The sequence below is a fragment of the Crocodylus siamensis genome, chromosome 4, assembly GCF_052110815.1.
Source record: "Crocodylus siamensis isolate JL-2025a chromosome 4, ASM5211081v1, whole genome shotgun sequence".
In the NCBI taxonomy this organism is placed as follows: Eukaryota; Metazoa; Chordata; order Crocodylia; family Crocodylidae; genus Crocodylus; species Crocodylus siamensis.
Genome location: NC_143398.1, coordinates 129,972,585 through 129,987,586, shown reverse-complemented (window position 1 = coordinate 129,987,586; position 15,002 = coordinate 129,972,585). Strand labels below are relative to the sequence as shown.

General features: G+C 46.2%; 1 protein-coding gene across 3 annotated transcripts in view; it reads left to right on the top strand.

Annotated features, from left to right (window-relative positions):
- Window positions 1-15,002, top strand: part of PHF21B (PHD finger protein 21B) — a 266,164-nt gene that overhangs the window by 185,678 nt on the left and 65,484 nt on the right. For all 3 annotated transcript variants that reach the window (XM_090043788.1, XM_090043789.1, XM_090043787.1), the window contains one exon: window positions 11,011-11,103. In XM_090043788.1, coding sequence (XP_089899914.1) covers window positions 11,011-11,103 — 93 coding nt within the window. The remainder of the gene's footprint in view (window positions 1-11,010; window positions 11,104-15,002) is intronic.

The following is a 15,002-nucleotide window of genomic DNA, read 5'->3' as shown; positions in this document are numbered from 1 at the left end:
ATTTCTTCTCCACTTATTTTCCCTAAGAATACTTTTCTTTGAGACTCGCTTCCTTTGAAGAGAGCATTAGTTTAGTACAAGAGAGATAACAAGTTTTAAAACCCCACAAACAAAAAACAAGGTGGTAAAAAGTTAACAAACAATTGCAGTAGTATCTCAGCAATATTGAATAAAAGTAGAGAGAGATTATTTAATTTAAGACTTTTCTAAACATCATCTAATAAACCTTTCCTATACACATACTGTAGTTAAACAGAGGCAGCAACCAGATTTTATTGTTCATCTTTTAATCCAATTGTTTTACAGGGCCTTTTTTGAATGATCAAACTCCTACCTACTTAGGGAACGTTGCACTGGTAGTTTATTTTCCCCTACCCCCTTTAGATGATTACAATCTTTAATTCAATCCTTTAAATTGTACTAACACATGACATGTACCTAGGAAGTTGAGGGTACCTATACACGAGCTGGGAGACTGCTCTGACATGCTATAATTACAGCACGTCAGAGCAGACTCAATTAATTGAGTTTGTTGGAGTGTGGTAATTACTGTGCTCCAGTCTGCCTCTGCATCTCATGTATCAGGATCCCTGTACTTCAGAATGGTGGTGGGGGAGCTTTTTTTAAAGCTGGTTGTTGAACGAGCTTTAGATAAAGTGCCCTTGCCATCATTTAGAAGCATGGGGAAGCTGATACATGAGACTCTCTCTGGGTGCTTTAATTAGAGCAGCTCTTGGAGCTGCTCTGAGTAAAGCACTTTCCTCCGTCACTGCCAGAACACGTGTATAGATGCCCTGAGGTTCCAGAAAGTCACAAATTCAGTGGGCCCCAGTTCCTCTGGGTGTGCATCTTTGGATTGGCCATGCAAGGAGCCTCCCTCTGAAAGTAAGTGTGGTGGATTCTATTCATTGTTGTGACCCACAGTGAGGAAGTAGTTTGACAAGGTGAGGGAAAGGGCTACCATTATGTGCATTCAGTAGCCACTAACTTTCATGCATGGGTGATGTTAGAGTTGAAGTTCCTGTTTCAGCCAAGGGTCCAGAATAGTTATTGTGGGATTACCCCATGCCCTATAAGGATTAGTCAGTATAAAGTTTGTAGCCATGGGCAATTTCATAATGAGCTGAAACTTGGTTTTTAGCCTTCCTTCCCTTACTGACTTGCCTCAGTCTTTACAAGCTTATTGTGCAGAACAGCGTAGGTATTTCACAGGGTCACCAGAATCCCTATGTATACTGCAGATAAAGGAGAGATTTGAAGTTATCTTTGACTTTTATGGCCCTTTTTTATTAAAAAGCTTAAAGCTGTAAATGTAGTAATAAGAAACTCATTTATCTTGACAAAAGTGCTGCTATAAACTATTCAGCACTCATAAAATAACCTTTTAAATTATTGTTTCTGCTGGTATCGATAAATTCATACAAAGTGCTTAAAGGTCAGGCATTGCCAGAAAAATGTCTTTTCAGCTTGTTAATTAAAGGTTTATAAGAATGTGCAGCAGCTTGCTCTTTTGACAAAGTGGGATAGAAAAAGCCCAAGAAGGAAGAAAGAGATAGAACAGCTCCAGTGATTGACATGAGTCTAAACTCAATCTAGGCTCTCCATGGCATGCTTGGGTTGTTTGTGAGAGAAAATAATTGGTATCTCTGGAAGATGGAAAATACTCACATTTGTGGGGAAAGAGGTCTTGGTTACAGTCTTCATAGAAGCAGACTTGATTAGAACTGGAGCAAAACAGGGTTACTCTGTTATAATTCAGATGCAACTGGAAGAATGTGGTGCTGATCCAGGTTACCCCTTTTATTAACTCCAGCCCCTTGACTTCATTGCATGTATGATGTTTGTAATCAAGGTCCCTGTATTTTTGCACCCAGTCCTGTCATCCTGGAGGCAGTGTGGTCTAGTTATTAGAGTCAGATTCACAAGTAGGTCACCCCACTTTAACTTTGGCTCATTATGGACCTAGAGTACCAGCTGGGGTGAAATGAGACTGTAGAATTTTGAGATCCAGTTGGTATTCCCAGTTCTACTGTTGTTTCACTGAGTACATCACTTGTCTTCTGAATCTCAATTTCTTCATTTGTAAAATGGAGGTGATAATACTAACATAAAAGAATTTGAGATGAAAGGCATTATGGATAAATGCAAAATATTTATTCCTTATTATTCATTTAGTGTATCTTATCTCTTTGAATTATTTTAATTGTCCAAACTGGGTGGTTGGAGGGGGGGGGGCAGAGAAGGAGAGAGAACCATTAAGGACACAGCAAGAAGTAAAATACATTTTTATTATTTTCTCTATATTAATATGTTACAGTGAAGTTATTATTATGAGTTATAAAATTTTGGATTCTTCTCCCTTTCCCACTTCATTGTACAAATTTTAATCAGGCATCATCGCTTTAAATAGGTCTTTAGTATCAAAAATCTGGTAAACACTAAGATTAACTTTTTTACACTGAAAATTTCATACCCAAGAATACCATGATTTGGTTTTGTTCTCTTGAGGTAGTCACCATACTCTCAGTTTCTTCAGGGATATACATGTAGAGCTTTTTTTTCCTGAGCGCAGGTGACAAGACTAATGATAGCTTCATTTGAAAATATAACTAGAACGAATTGTCCATATTTCAGAGAAATTATCTAAGAATGGCAAAAAGTGGCTTTAAAGGAATTTTTCTTTTCTCCTTCCACTCACTCGTTCTTTGGATTAATCTGCTTTTTTAAACATAAGAGATGTGATACTGTAATGCATATACATGGATTGAGAAGATCTTCTTTCACAGACTTTCAAGGCAGCAGTTTAGCAGGTTTTGCTCTTCTTCAGAGGGATGTCTCCAGTTCGAACTCAAGAAGAACTTGTTCTTCCATAAATTGCATAGATTAGAGAAAATGAAAATGAACACGTGCTACAGAAGTATTGTAGAGATACAATTGACACATGCTTTTGTCTATAACAATCTTCTACTCCCAATTCAAGTTTCAATCTGTGTTGCATATATAAGGATGCAGCATATAGCAGTGGACAATAGTAGATGAGGTGAACAAATGAAGTGGGATTTTTCCTAACTGAAATGTGGATTGTTCTGTAACCTGCTGTCAGCCAAATGTGATCACAAGCTGTAAAGAAACTAATGGGTATCAAAAATCACCGTTACCCAACTGATATAAAATAAATATTGGGTGCATCTACATGAGATGCTAACTGCAGGATGGCCTGATATGACTGCACAGTAGCATCACATAGCAAAACCCATGATGCAATGCTTCTGTGCAATAGCATCACAGAAAAGGTGTTCACTGGTGCTACTGCACAGTAACTTGAATTACTGTGCATTTATTTAGTGGTTTATACAAATAACCACTATGAAGTAGCATCTCGTGTAGATGCACCCTTTATGTAGGTTACAATGAAGAATTTGTTCATACAGAGTAAAACATTTCTTTTCTTTTCTTTTTAATGCTGTTCTTTTTTTAAAGCAATTATGACACAGATAAGAGAAGGAAGTATAGGAAAATAAACCTGCAAGCTCATATTGGTGACCAGGGTGGACGGCTAGAGACCCTCTGGATTAAAATTCATGGGGAACATGGCACAGGGGACACAATGGTGGGAGTCTACTACAGACCTCCCACCCAAAGTCCTGAACTTGACCAGGAGTTCGCCTGGGAGCTGGCTGATGCCGCATGCTCCAGGACCCTGGTTGTCATGGATGACTTCAATTACCCAGACATCTTGTGGGAGGATCACTCAGCAAAATCTGAGCGGTCGTGAAGCTTCCTCTTGTGCATGGATGACCTCTACCTGACTCAAGAAGTCTATGGGCCAATGAGAGGCAAAGCACTGCTCGATCTGGTACTGGCTACAGGGGATGACCTAATCGGTGATCTAGTGATTGATGGGAAGCTGGGTAAGAGCGACCACAAGCTGATCACCTTCACCATCTGCTGTAAAGCTGGCAAGTCAGTCAGCAACATAGAAGTCCTTGACTTCAGAAAAGCCAACTTTAACAAGCTCAGGAGGCTTATCAGTGAGGCCCTAAGGGACCATGACCCCAGGGAGAGGGGAGTTCAGGAAGAGTGGTTGCTCCTCAAGGGAGCGATTCTCAATGCACAAGCTAAGAAAGGCAGCAAGAGGACACAGCAGCCCCCCTGGCTCTCCAGGGACCTACCAGACCTCCTAAAGCTAAAAAGAAAAGCCTACAAAGGATGGAGGGTGGGATTCATCTCCAAGGAGGATTATTCTGCACTGGTCCGGTCCTGCAGGTAGCATACCAGGAAAGCCAAAGCTGCAACTCAACTCCAACTAGCTTTGAGGATCAAGGACAGTAAAAAGTCCTTTTTCAGATATGTGGGGAGCCAAAGGAAAGGCAAGGGCAACATTGGACCCCTGCTGAACCAGATGGGGCAACTGACAACTGACGCCCAGGAAAAAGCCAACCTATTAAATGGGTACTTTGCGTCGGTCTTTCATCAGTCCCATGGGACGCCCATGCCCGCTGGGGGGGAGGTACGGGTGAGGGAGATCTCCTGCCCTCCACAAATGCTGACCTTGTGAAGGAACATCTTGAGAAGCTGGATACCTACAAGTCAGCCGGCCCTGACAATCTGCACCCCAGGGTACTCAAGGAGCTGGCGAGCATCATAGCCCAGCCCCTGGCACGGATCTTTGAAAACTCCTGGCGCTCTGGTGTAGTGCCCGAAGACTGGAAGAAGGACAAAGTAGTGCCTATCTTCAAGAAAGGGAGGAAAGTGGATCCGGCTAACTATAGGCCCATTAGCCTGACTTCTGTCCTGGGGAAGATCTTAGAAAAGTTTATTAAAGAGGTCATCCTTAATGGACTGGCCGATGCCAACATCCTAAGGGATAGCCAGCACGGGTTTGTTCTGGGTAGGTCTTGCTTGACTAATCTCATTTTCTTCTACGACCAGGTGACCTATCACCTGGACAAGGGAGAAGAGATTGATGTCATATATCTTGACTTCAAAAATCATAGATTTCATAGACATTAGGGCTGGAAGGGACCTCGGGAGATCATCGAGTCCAGCCCCCTGCCCAAAGGGCAGGAAGTCAGCTGGGGTCATAGGATCCCAGCAAGATAAGCATCCAATTTACTCTTGAAGGTGTTCAATGTAGGTGCTTGAACCACCTCCGCTGGCAGACTGTTCCTTGGGGGGCTCGGACAGTAAAGAAATTCTTCCTTATGTCCAGCCTGAACCGGTCTTGCAGGAGTTTGTGACCGTTCGACCTCGTCATCCCTTGGGGCGCTCTGGTGAACAGACGTTCCCTCAGATCCTGGTGGTCACCCCGATAAACTTATAGGTGGCCATCAGATCACCCCTGAGCCTGCGCTTTTCCAGGCTAAAGAGTCCCATGGCTCTCAGCCTGTCATCGTAAGATCTGTTTTCCTGACCTCTGATCATGCGCGTGGCTCTCCTCTGGACTTTCTCAAGCTTCTCCACATCCTTTTTGAATTGTGGAGCCCAAAACTGGATGCAGTACTCCAGCTGCGGCCTCACCAAGGCCGAGTACAAGGGGAGAATGACGTCCCGGGATTTGCTCGAGAAGCATCTATGGATGCATGCCAGCATTTTGGTCGCTTTACTAGCCGCAGCATCGCATTGCAGGCTCATGTTCATCTTGTGGTCAATGATGACCCCCAAGTCTTTTTGTTCTGTAGTGCTAACCAACGTAGCACTGCCGAGCCTATAAGGATGCTGCAGGTTTTTCCTCCCAAGGTGGAGAACCTTGCATTTTTCGGTGTTAAACACCATCAGGTTCTCATCTGCCCATTTGCTGAGCTTGTCCAGGTCAGCCTGGATCACCCGCCTATCTTCTGGCATGGATGCTTTGCCCCAAAGTTTGGTGTCATCGGCGAACTTGGCCAGTCCACTCCTGACTCCAATGTCCACATCATTAATGAAGATGTTGAACAGTATGGGTCCCAGGACAGAGCCTTGAGGGACCCCACTGGTCACTGGGCACCATGATGAGTGACTGCCATCAATCACAACCCTCTGGGTCCGACCACAAAGCCAATTTCCAGGCCAGCGGATCGTGGTGGAGCCAAGGCCACAACTGGGCAGTTTGGCCAAGAGGTGATCATGGGATACCAGATCAAAAGCTTTTTTGAAGTCAAGATATATGACATCAATCTCTTCTCCCTTGTCCAGGTGATAGGTCACCTGGTCATAGAAGGAAATGAGATTGGTCAAACAAGACCTACCCACAACAAACCCATGCTGGCTGTCCCTTAGAATGTTAGCCTGGGCCAGTCCCTCAAGGATGGCCTCCTTAATAAACTTTTCTAAGATCTTCCCCAGGACAGAAGTCAGGCTAATGGGCCTGTAGTTAGCCGGATCCACTCTCCTCCCTTTCTTGAAGATCGCCACCACATTGGCCTTCTTCCAGTCTTCTGGCACTACACCAGAGCGCCAGGAGTTTTCAAAGATCCGTGCCAGGGGCTGGGCTATGATGCTCGCCAGCTCCTTGAGTACCCTGGGGTGCAGATTGTCAGGGCCAGCTGACTTAAAGGTATCCAGCTTCTCAAGGTGTTCCTTCACGAGGTCAGCATTGATGGAGGATAGTGGATCCCCCTCACCCAGATTTCCCTGTCCCATAGCAGGCATGGGCATCCCGTGTGACTGATGAAAGACTGACGCAAAGTACCTATTTAATAGGTTGGCTTTTTCCTGGGCATCAGTTGTCAGTTGCCCCATCTGGTTTAGCAGGGGTCCAACATTGCCCTTCCTTTTCCTCCGGCTCCCCACATATCTGAAAAAGGACTTTTTGTTGTCCTTGATGCCTGAAGCTAGTTGGAGTTCAGTTGCAGCCTTGGCTTTCCTGGTTTGCTCCCTGCAGGACCGGAGCAGCGTGGAGTAATCCTCCTTGGAGGTGAATCCCGTCCTCCATCCTTTGTAGGCTTTCCTTTTAGGCCACAGTAGGTCGCTAGGTCTCTGGAGAGCCAGGGGGGCTGCTGTGCTTTCTTGCTGCCTTTCCTCCGTGTTGGAATAGATTTAGCTTGTGCACTGAGGATCGCTTCCTTGAGAAGCAACCACTCTTCTTCAACTCCCATCTCCCTGGGGTCATGGTCCCTGAGGGCCTGACCGACTAGCCTCTTGAGCTTGTCAAAGTCGGCTTTTCTGAAGTCAAGGACTTCTGCGTTGCTGACCGACTTGCCAGCTTTAAGGCAGATGGTGAAGGTGATCAGCTCGTGGTCGCTGTCACCCAACTTCCCATCAATCACTAGGTTGCCAGTTAGGTCATCCCCCGTAGCCAGTACCAAGTCAAGCAGCGCTTTGCCTCTCGTTGGCCCATAGACTTCTTGAGTCAGGTAGAGGTCATCCACGCATGAGAGAAAGCTTTGAATCCGCTCAGATTTAGCTGAGTGATCTTCCCACGAGATGTCCGGGTAATTGAAGTCACCCATGACAACCAAGGTCCTGGAGCAAGCGGCCTCAGTCAGTTCCGGGGCGAACTCCTGGTCAAGCTCGGGACTTTGAGTGGGAGGTCTGTAGTAGACTCCCACCATTGTGTCCCCTGTGCCGAATTCCCCACGAATTTTTACCCAGAGGGTCTCTAGCTGTCCATGCCGGTCGCCAACATCAGCTTGCAGGGACATGTAGCTTTCCTTCACATAGAGAGCTACACCCCCGCCCCTTTTGTCAACAAGATCCCTCCTGTATAGGGTATATCCCTCTATCCCCGTGGTCCAGTCATGGGTGGAGTCCCACCAGGTCTCCGTTATCCCAATGACGTCATATTTCTTTGCACTGAGCAGGAGGATGAGCTCGTCCTGCTTGTTGCCCAGGCTTCTGGCATTAGTGTACAGGCAGGCAAGTGTGCCCTTGGGAGCTCTTGCCTTGCCCACAGATTGTGCCAGGGCTGGGGCAGGGGTGGGCTCCCTTAAGTGCCCCCTTAAATTCCTTGTTCTGCTGCCTTTGCAAGGACCGTTCAGCTGGCCAGCAGTGGCAGTAGTCCCCCCATCCCCCAGCGGGCTTAGTTTAAAGCCTGGTGGAGCAGGTCAGCCAGCCTGGCTGAGAAGAGCCTCCTCCCCAGGGGAGAGAGGTGGAGGCCATCTCTTCCCAGCAGCTCGCTGCCTCTCTCTCCAAAGAGCGGGCTGTGGTCATAGAAGCCAAAGCCTTCCCAATAACACCAGCGCCGCAGTCTTTGGTTCACTGTGTGGATCCTCCTCTCCCTCCTCAGCCCATAGCCCGAGACTGGGAGGATCGACGAAAACACCACCTGAGCTCCCAGACCCCTAAGCCCCACTCCCAACTCCCTGTAGTGCCTTATGACCTGGCTGGGGGTGCTCCGAGCTGTGTCATTGGTGCCCACGTGAATAAGGAGCATGGGGTAGTGATCTGTGGGCCGGAGGAGCTGCGGGATCCTCTCCGCAATGTCTCGGATGCGGGCCCCCGGGAAGCAGCAGACTTCCCGGGCTAAGGGGTCGGGGTGGCAGATTGCCCCCTCAGTGCCCGGCAGGATGGAGTCTCCCACAACAAACACCTTACGCTTTGTCTTGAGGAGAGCGGGGCCAGTAGCTGCGGTCGAGCCTGGGTTGCCTGCGGGAGCTGGCAACTGCGTGGGCTCTGCTGGGGCTGCAAGAGGTGCGAACCTGTTGCTAAGCTCCGGCGGGGCAGGGGCCTTGGTGCGGCGGGCCTTGAGGCCCTTGACCACCTTGGTCCATGCCCCTGATTGGGCAGAGCGGGAGGTTCCAGAGTCCTCTTTAGTCGTGGAGGGAGACGGAGCTCTCCCCTGTGGCTCCTGGGGGAGAAGGGCCTGGCAGTAGGAGTCTATCTCCTGCTCACAGTCCCTGATGGCACGCAGTCTCTGGACTGTGGCCTGGAGCTCCTCCAGCTGGCGCGGCAGAGACCCCAGTAGGGAGCAGACCCCGCAAGGGGAGGTGGCCATGCTCCCGGGCCCCAGAGCCTGAAAAAGGGACAGGCAGCCCCCGCAGCCAAGAGCCAGGGGCTCCGTCTCCGTGGAGCCCGGAACCATGGGCTCCGTCTGGGTGGCTGTCTCTGCGGTGCCCAGTGGAGGGGCCGTAGAGCCCGAGGGGACCCTCGGGGTGCGGCGTGTGCCCATCCGTGTCATGCCTCTCTGGTAGGTTGGCCACGGCTGGGGCTGGCTATGGCTGGGGGGGAGTTGCAGGCAGAGTCTCGTGCCCTCCCACACCCTACCCTGCGCGAACTCCGCGCTAACTCGAGTGCCTGTTTGCGCAGCCTGTTCGTGCGGCTCCGGTCGCGTGGCTCCCTGGGGGGCTGGGCCAAGTAGGGGCCTGGGCAGGGGCTTGACCCGGCCCGGCACCAGGCAGCGTCCTCCTCCCAGCAAGCGATGATCACCTCTTGACGAAACTAGCCAACTGTGGCCTTGGGTCCACCATGATCTGCTGGGTGGGAAATTGACTCCGTGGTCAGACCCAGACGGTTGTAATTGATGGCAGTCACTCATCATTGTGTCCTGTGACCAGTGGGGTCCCCCAATGCTCTGTCCTTGGACCCATATTGTTCAACATCTTCATTAATGATGTGGACATTGGAGTCAGGAGTGGACTGGCCAAGTTTGCCGATGACACCAAACTTTGTGGCAAAACATCCACGCCAGAAGATAGGCGAGTGATCAGGCTGACCTGGACAGGCTCAGCAAATGGGCGAACGAGAACCTGATGGTGTTTAACACCGAAAAATGCAAGGTTCTCCACCTTGGGAAGAAAAACCTGCAGCACCGTTATTGGCTTGGCAGTGCTACACTGGCTAGCACTACGGAAGAAAGAGACTTGGGGGTCATCATTGACCACAAGATGAACATGAGCCTGCAATGCGATGCTGCAGCTACTAAAGTGACCAAAATACTGGCTTGCATCCATAGATGCTTCTCAAGCAAATGCTGGGACGTCATTCTCCCCTTGTACTAGGCCTTGATGAGGCTGCAGCTGGAGTACAGCATCCAGTTTTGGGCTCCACAACTCAAAAAGGATGTGGAGAAGCTTCAGAGAGTGCAGAGAAGAGCCACACGCATGATCAGAGATCAGGAAAACAGATCTTACGATGACAGGCTGAGAGCCAGGGGGCTCTGTAGCCTGGAAAAGCGCAGGCTCAGGGGTGATCTGATGGCCACCTATAAGTTTATCAGGGGTGACCACCAGGATCTGGGGGAATATTTGTTCACTGGAGCGCCCCAAGGGATGATGAGGTCGAACGGTCATAAACTACTGTAAGACTGTTTCAGGTTGGACATAAGGAAGAATTTCTTTACTGCCTGAGCCCCCAAGGTCTGGAACACCCTGCCATCGGAGATGGTTCAAGCACCTACACTGAATACCTTCAAGAGCAAATTGGATGCTTATCTTGCTGGGATCCTATGACCCCAGCTGACTTCCTGCCCTTTGGGTGGGGGGCTGGACTTGATGATCTTCCAAGGTCCCTTCCAGCCTTAATGTCTGTATGAAATCTATGAAACTTGAATGGTGCTAGCAGTTTTTTGGCTCAAAATGAATTCAGTCCCTTAACCAAACTTTATGTTATGGAGGCTCAAAAGTGTATCCATAGGTTGCATTCAGCTTTTGGGTTTGATGAGACTTTAAAATTCAGTATTTACTAACCTTAATTCTTCCAGTAAAAGTAAAATACACTCTTCTGACTCTGAACTTTAAAGGGTTCCCAGAGCAATGGGAAATGCAGTGTCTTAAAAATGTGTATTGAAGGTTTAGGGCACCACATTTCAGACATAATTATGATGTGATGTATTACTAGATAAATCCTTTCTACTTGGTGTCACAAAATGCTCCACAGATATGAGGTCAGAGTTAAGGATGGTTCTAGGAGAAAAGTAAAGCAGGACTGACTGTGCCTCACGGTTGGAGGCAGAGGGCTTTAAGCAGACTACTCAGTAGTAGTTAGGTCCAATGGTGGTGAGTGAAGGGCAGAGAGGAGTTGGTCTGTATGTTAGAGAGCTTTTTGGAAGTGGATTCTTTTTAATTATTGTTCCTTTTTGTTTTCTTTTGACAGACATTGGGAACTATCACTGCAGTGCCCATTAAAGTTCCTCAGGTCAGCTCCTTGCAGAGGTTGGCAGGACAAGGACCAGCAGTGCTACCTCAGGTAAAACTAATTTTTCAGTGTTTGGGTGAAAATTTTTTAATCGAATGTTATGTTTAGTTTTCTCTGTGCCAGTGCAGGCTTGTGAAAGCCAGCCTAATCATATGTCTGCATAAAACCTAAGAATTGGATGATAGGATGATACAAATTGCAGAGAAGCTTGGCTTGCAGTGAGATTTAAACAGCATATTTATGATTTTTGTATGTATAGTCTGTCGCAAAGAAAAAACACCATGAAAAAGGCTTATGAACCTAAAAATAAAATGCATATAATTAAGAATAAATATATATTTTATCAAATTAATTCCAAACCAAAAAAAGTACATGTATTTTCTGAACTGAAAAACTTGCAACTCTGTAACTAAGGCAAAGGATATAGTCACCAAAGTTCCCAGTCTGCTGATTAGGTTACTGGCATTTGAGACCCTGGATACTTTTGCCAGTTTACTTGCTTCCTTAGCACCTGGTATGTTATAGTTACAGTGTTTGACTGCTTGTACATACCACAGGGTTTAATTCAGCTTAGTTCTCCCTAAATTAAAACAGTGGAAGGAAGCACCAGGCCCCAGCACAACTCAGGCAGGCAGGCTCTGGGGAGAAGAAAAAAAAGATCAGGCTCGCCTAATGTGCTTATAAACTGTTAGATATTACTACTTTCTGGCTGAGGTTTAGAGAGTATATATACCATGTAGGTTGTTTACGTTTCAGAAAATATTTCAACCTTTAAATTATTTATTTCTGAGCAAAATGCAAAAACCTCCTTACCATCCAGCAATGCAGAGGGAATCTCAGGAAGTTGTTCACAGTAGTCTACGAATGTCCTTTCTGGCATTAAGTGGGAATTCACTTTTCTTTGTGTAGCCATTTATAAGTCATTTCTCACATTTGAACAATTAATATTAAAATCATTATGGGTTCTTTTAGCTCATCGATATTTTTTCTACTATTTCTTCACTTATAGAAGCTAGTAGTGGGTCTTTGAATTTAAATTTATAGAGTTGTATATTCAGGAGAAAGCACTTGGATTCATTCTTTGAATTGTTCATTTTGTGCCAGGCAATTTTGGAATAAAAGAGAGTTTCCTCTCATGCCTGAAACTTTTTTTGCTTTTCAATCATACATTTGTTTTTGTCATTTTTTGAGAGTTAAAGATTAACAAGATTCTTCCAGAAAAGTGTTGAGGATAAAGAGCAGCTGGAAGTCCTGGAAAAAAGATTTAAATTATTCTTATTACAGTTATTTTTCATTGGGGATGATAGCATAGTACTCCTGCATATGGGATTATCAACATTCTGTTTCCTTTTTGTAAGTAGGCTGATTTTTGTTCAATGCCAGGTCAGGCTTTGAAGAATTGGGGGGAAAAAATGTTCTGCATTTTTTGAGATGAAATTCAATCTTTTCTGTCTTGCTGATTTAACTCTTGACATTTTTATATTTTACTTTAGAAGGGTTGTGAGTGTTCAGTGCTTCAGCCCATGCTGTCACTTGTTTTCTTCTGCTGGTTTCTTTTTGGCATGTTTCATATTCTGATATTTGAGAATTAATGAAGACCAATAACATTTGCAGTAGTATTGATCAGCAGATTTCACATATACTGTCACTGGAATGAAAAACAATCAGAATGGGAGATCTTTGGCCATGAAGACTGAACAGCAAGACAAACTAGCTAGCTTTATATAGGACCGTATTATCGGAAGCCCTGCTCATCTTACAGGTTTTTATATTCTAACATCCTTAATGATAATTGATTACAGCAGGGCTGTCTAACTGACGGCCCCATCTGGTCCATGTGGGGTTAACACCCAGATGACAGGCTCCTGGTTGGCTATTGCTTTTCCCATCACTCTGGTTGCTGCTTCTGGTGTCTCCAGACTCCTCCTCCCTCCTCCAGCTTCTATGAGAACCCTCATGGGAGGGGCAGGAGGAAAGCCAAGCCGTGTGGGAGGGGAGGGGCATGGTGGAGGGAGCGCATGTGAAGGTGTGGGGGTTGTGGTGCTGTAGGAGACCTTGCGCAGCATGTGGCCCAAGGGACTAGTGGTCTACATAGGTGCAGCCTGTTCAGTGTACAGCCTCAGTCACTCAGAAGATGGAAAGCCAGGATTACATCAATAAGCCATGCTCTTCTCTCAAGTCACTCATCTATGATTCTACATGTGCCTTTTCTTTGTTAAACTTGTAGACCCATGAATTTTTCAAAACTTTCCTTTTTAAGGTTTTGCATTTTCATTTACAAATAAAAATAGGAGGCTCCAAATTTAATCATAATTTCAAATGTATGTTATGTAGATATTGTAAACTGAAGTTTTAACAAAAATGGAGGTAAAATCCTATTAATACATAGAAGGAAAAATAAGTTTTTTCTTCTCTTAGGAAAAGAAGAATGCAAATGTATTTAACCTTTCTGAAGTTAAAAGAACTTCCTATTTTCCTGGTGGAGAGGATCCCAGCAGCTTGTAGGACTGGGATCCAAAGCATTACCTGGATGCTCAACCATCCTTCTTATTGTTATGGTTATGGGCAAGCTGCATTTTAGATCCCATAGTGCACCCCTTATGTGACAGTCCTGAATTTCTGCATCTTACTTTATGTGAAACAAATTGTCCAAACACTCTCAGACTTGACCTCTGAGTAGCAGACTTGCCCTTTTTTTTTACCAGCCTTATTAGGGGGGTGAACAATTCACTTATTTGGGCTCCACTGTCTCTCAAAATTTTGGCTTCAAAGCCGAAATACACACTCGCATTGGAAAGGCAAGCAATGCCATGGCTAAATTTCAAAAGAGAGTTTGGAAAAACAGAACGCTCAATCTATCTACAAAGATGTCCATCTGCGGAGCTTGCATACTTAGCTCTCTACTGTATGGCAGCAAAACATGGACTCCTTATGCCAAGGCAGAAGGAAAACTGAACAGTTTCCATCTTCATTGTCTCCTCAATAATCTTGGCATAACACGGCGTGACAATCTCCAACTTTGCTCTTTTGGAATGGGCCAAGATACCTGGTATGTTTGTGCTCCTGAGACAGAGATGCCTCCGTTGGTTAGGATATCTGAATCATATAAGCGATGGCCGAACCCCCAAGGACATACTGTACGGTGAGCTAGCCACTGCCAAACATCCACTTGGCTGGCCCAAATTCTGTTTTGTTGATGTCTGGAAGAAAAACTATAGCAAGCTGTGGATCGATAGCCAATGCTGAGAATCAATCACTTTGGACCCCTGTGAGTAGAAAGCCGCTGTGAAGCAGGGCCTACATCACTTCAAAATGGAGAGAGTAAATATTGAGATGGAGAAGAGGCATCAGAGACAGGCAAGACAAGATGATACTTGGCATGCTGGCGCAAGCTCAAACAAGTCTATATGGGCTACATATTGGAGGGTCTGCTTGTCATGCATCAGACTCCTCAGCTGCTCAAGAATCTGTGGTGGTACCCAGTAACTCACCAAAGGCCCAGTCTCCTTGGTCTCCTGAGACCGATGACTGCCAATGATGATTAATATGATTGTCCCAATAGAGCCTTGGCAATTGATGAACCTCTAAGGCTAAGTACAGACAGTCAAAAAGCCTGAGGCTGAATCGATTCAATCTTGAAAGGTTAGTCTAAGCTACATAGATTGAATTTATAAACCATTGAACAGACCTTCACTTTTGATTCCAGAAATGCAGACACATGTCTCTGGCCTGGGCCACTGCAGGCCAGGGGGGCAATAGAGTATGCCTCCCTACTCAGCTGGAGCAGACAGCTTGGGCCAAGACTATCCCTCCCATCCTGTGAGGTGTGGGAAGGGTGGGGGGGTTATGGAAGAGGTGCAAAGCATCCTGGGATGCTATTGGACTGTTAGTTAACCTGAATCTGGAGGAGTAGCTGATTAGATTCACTCAGAAAAGCTTTTTCTTTTTTC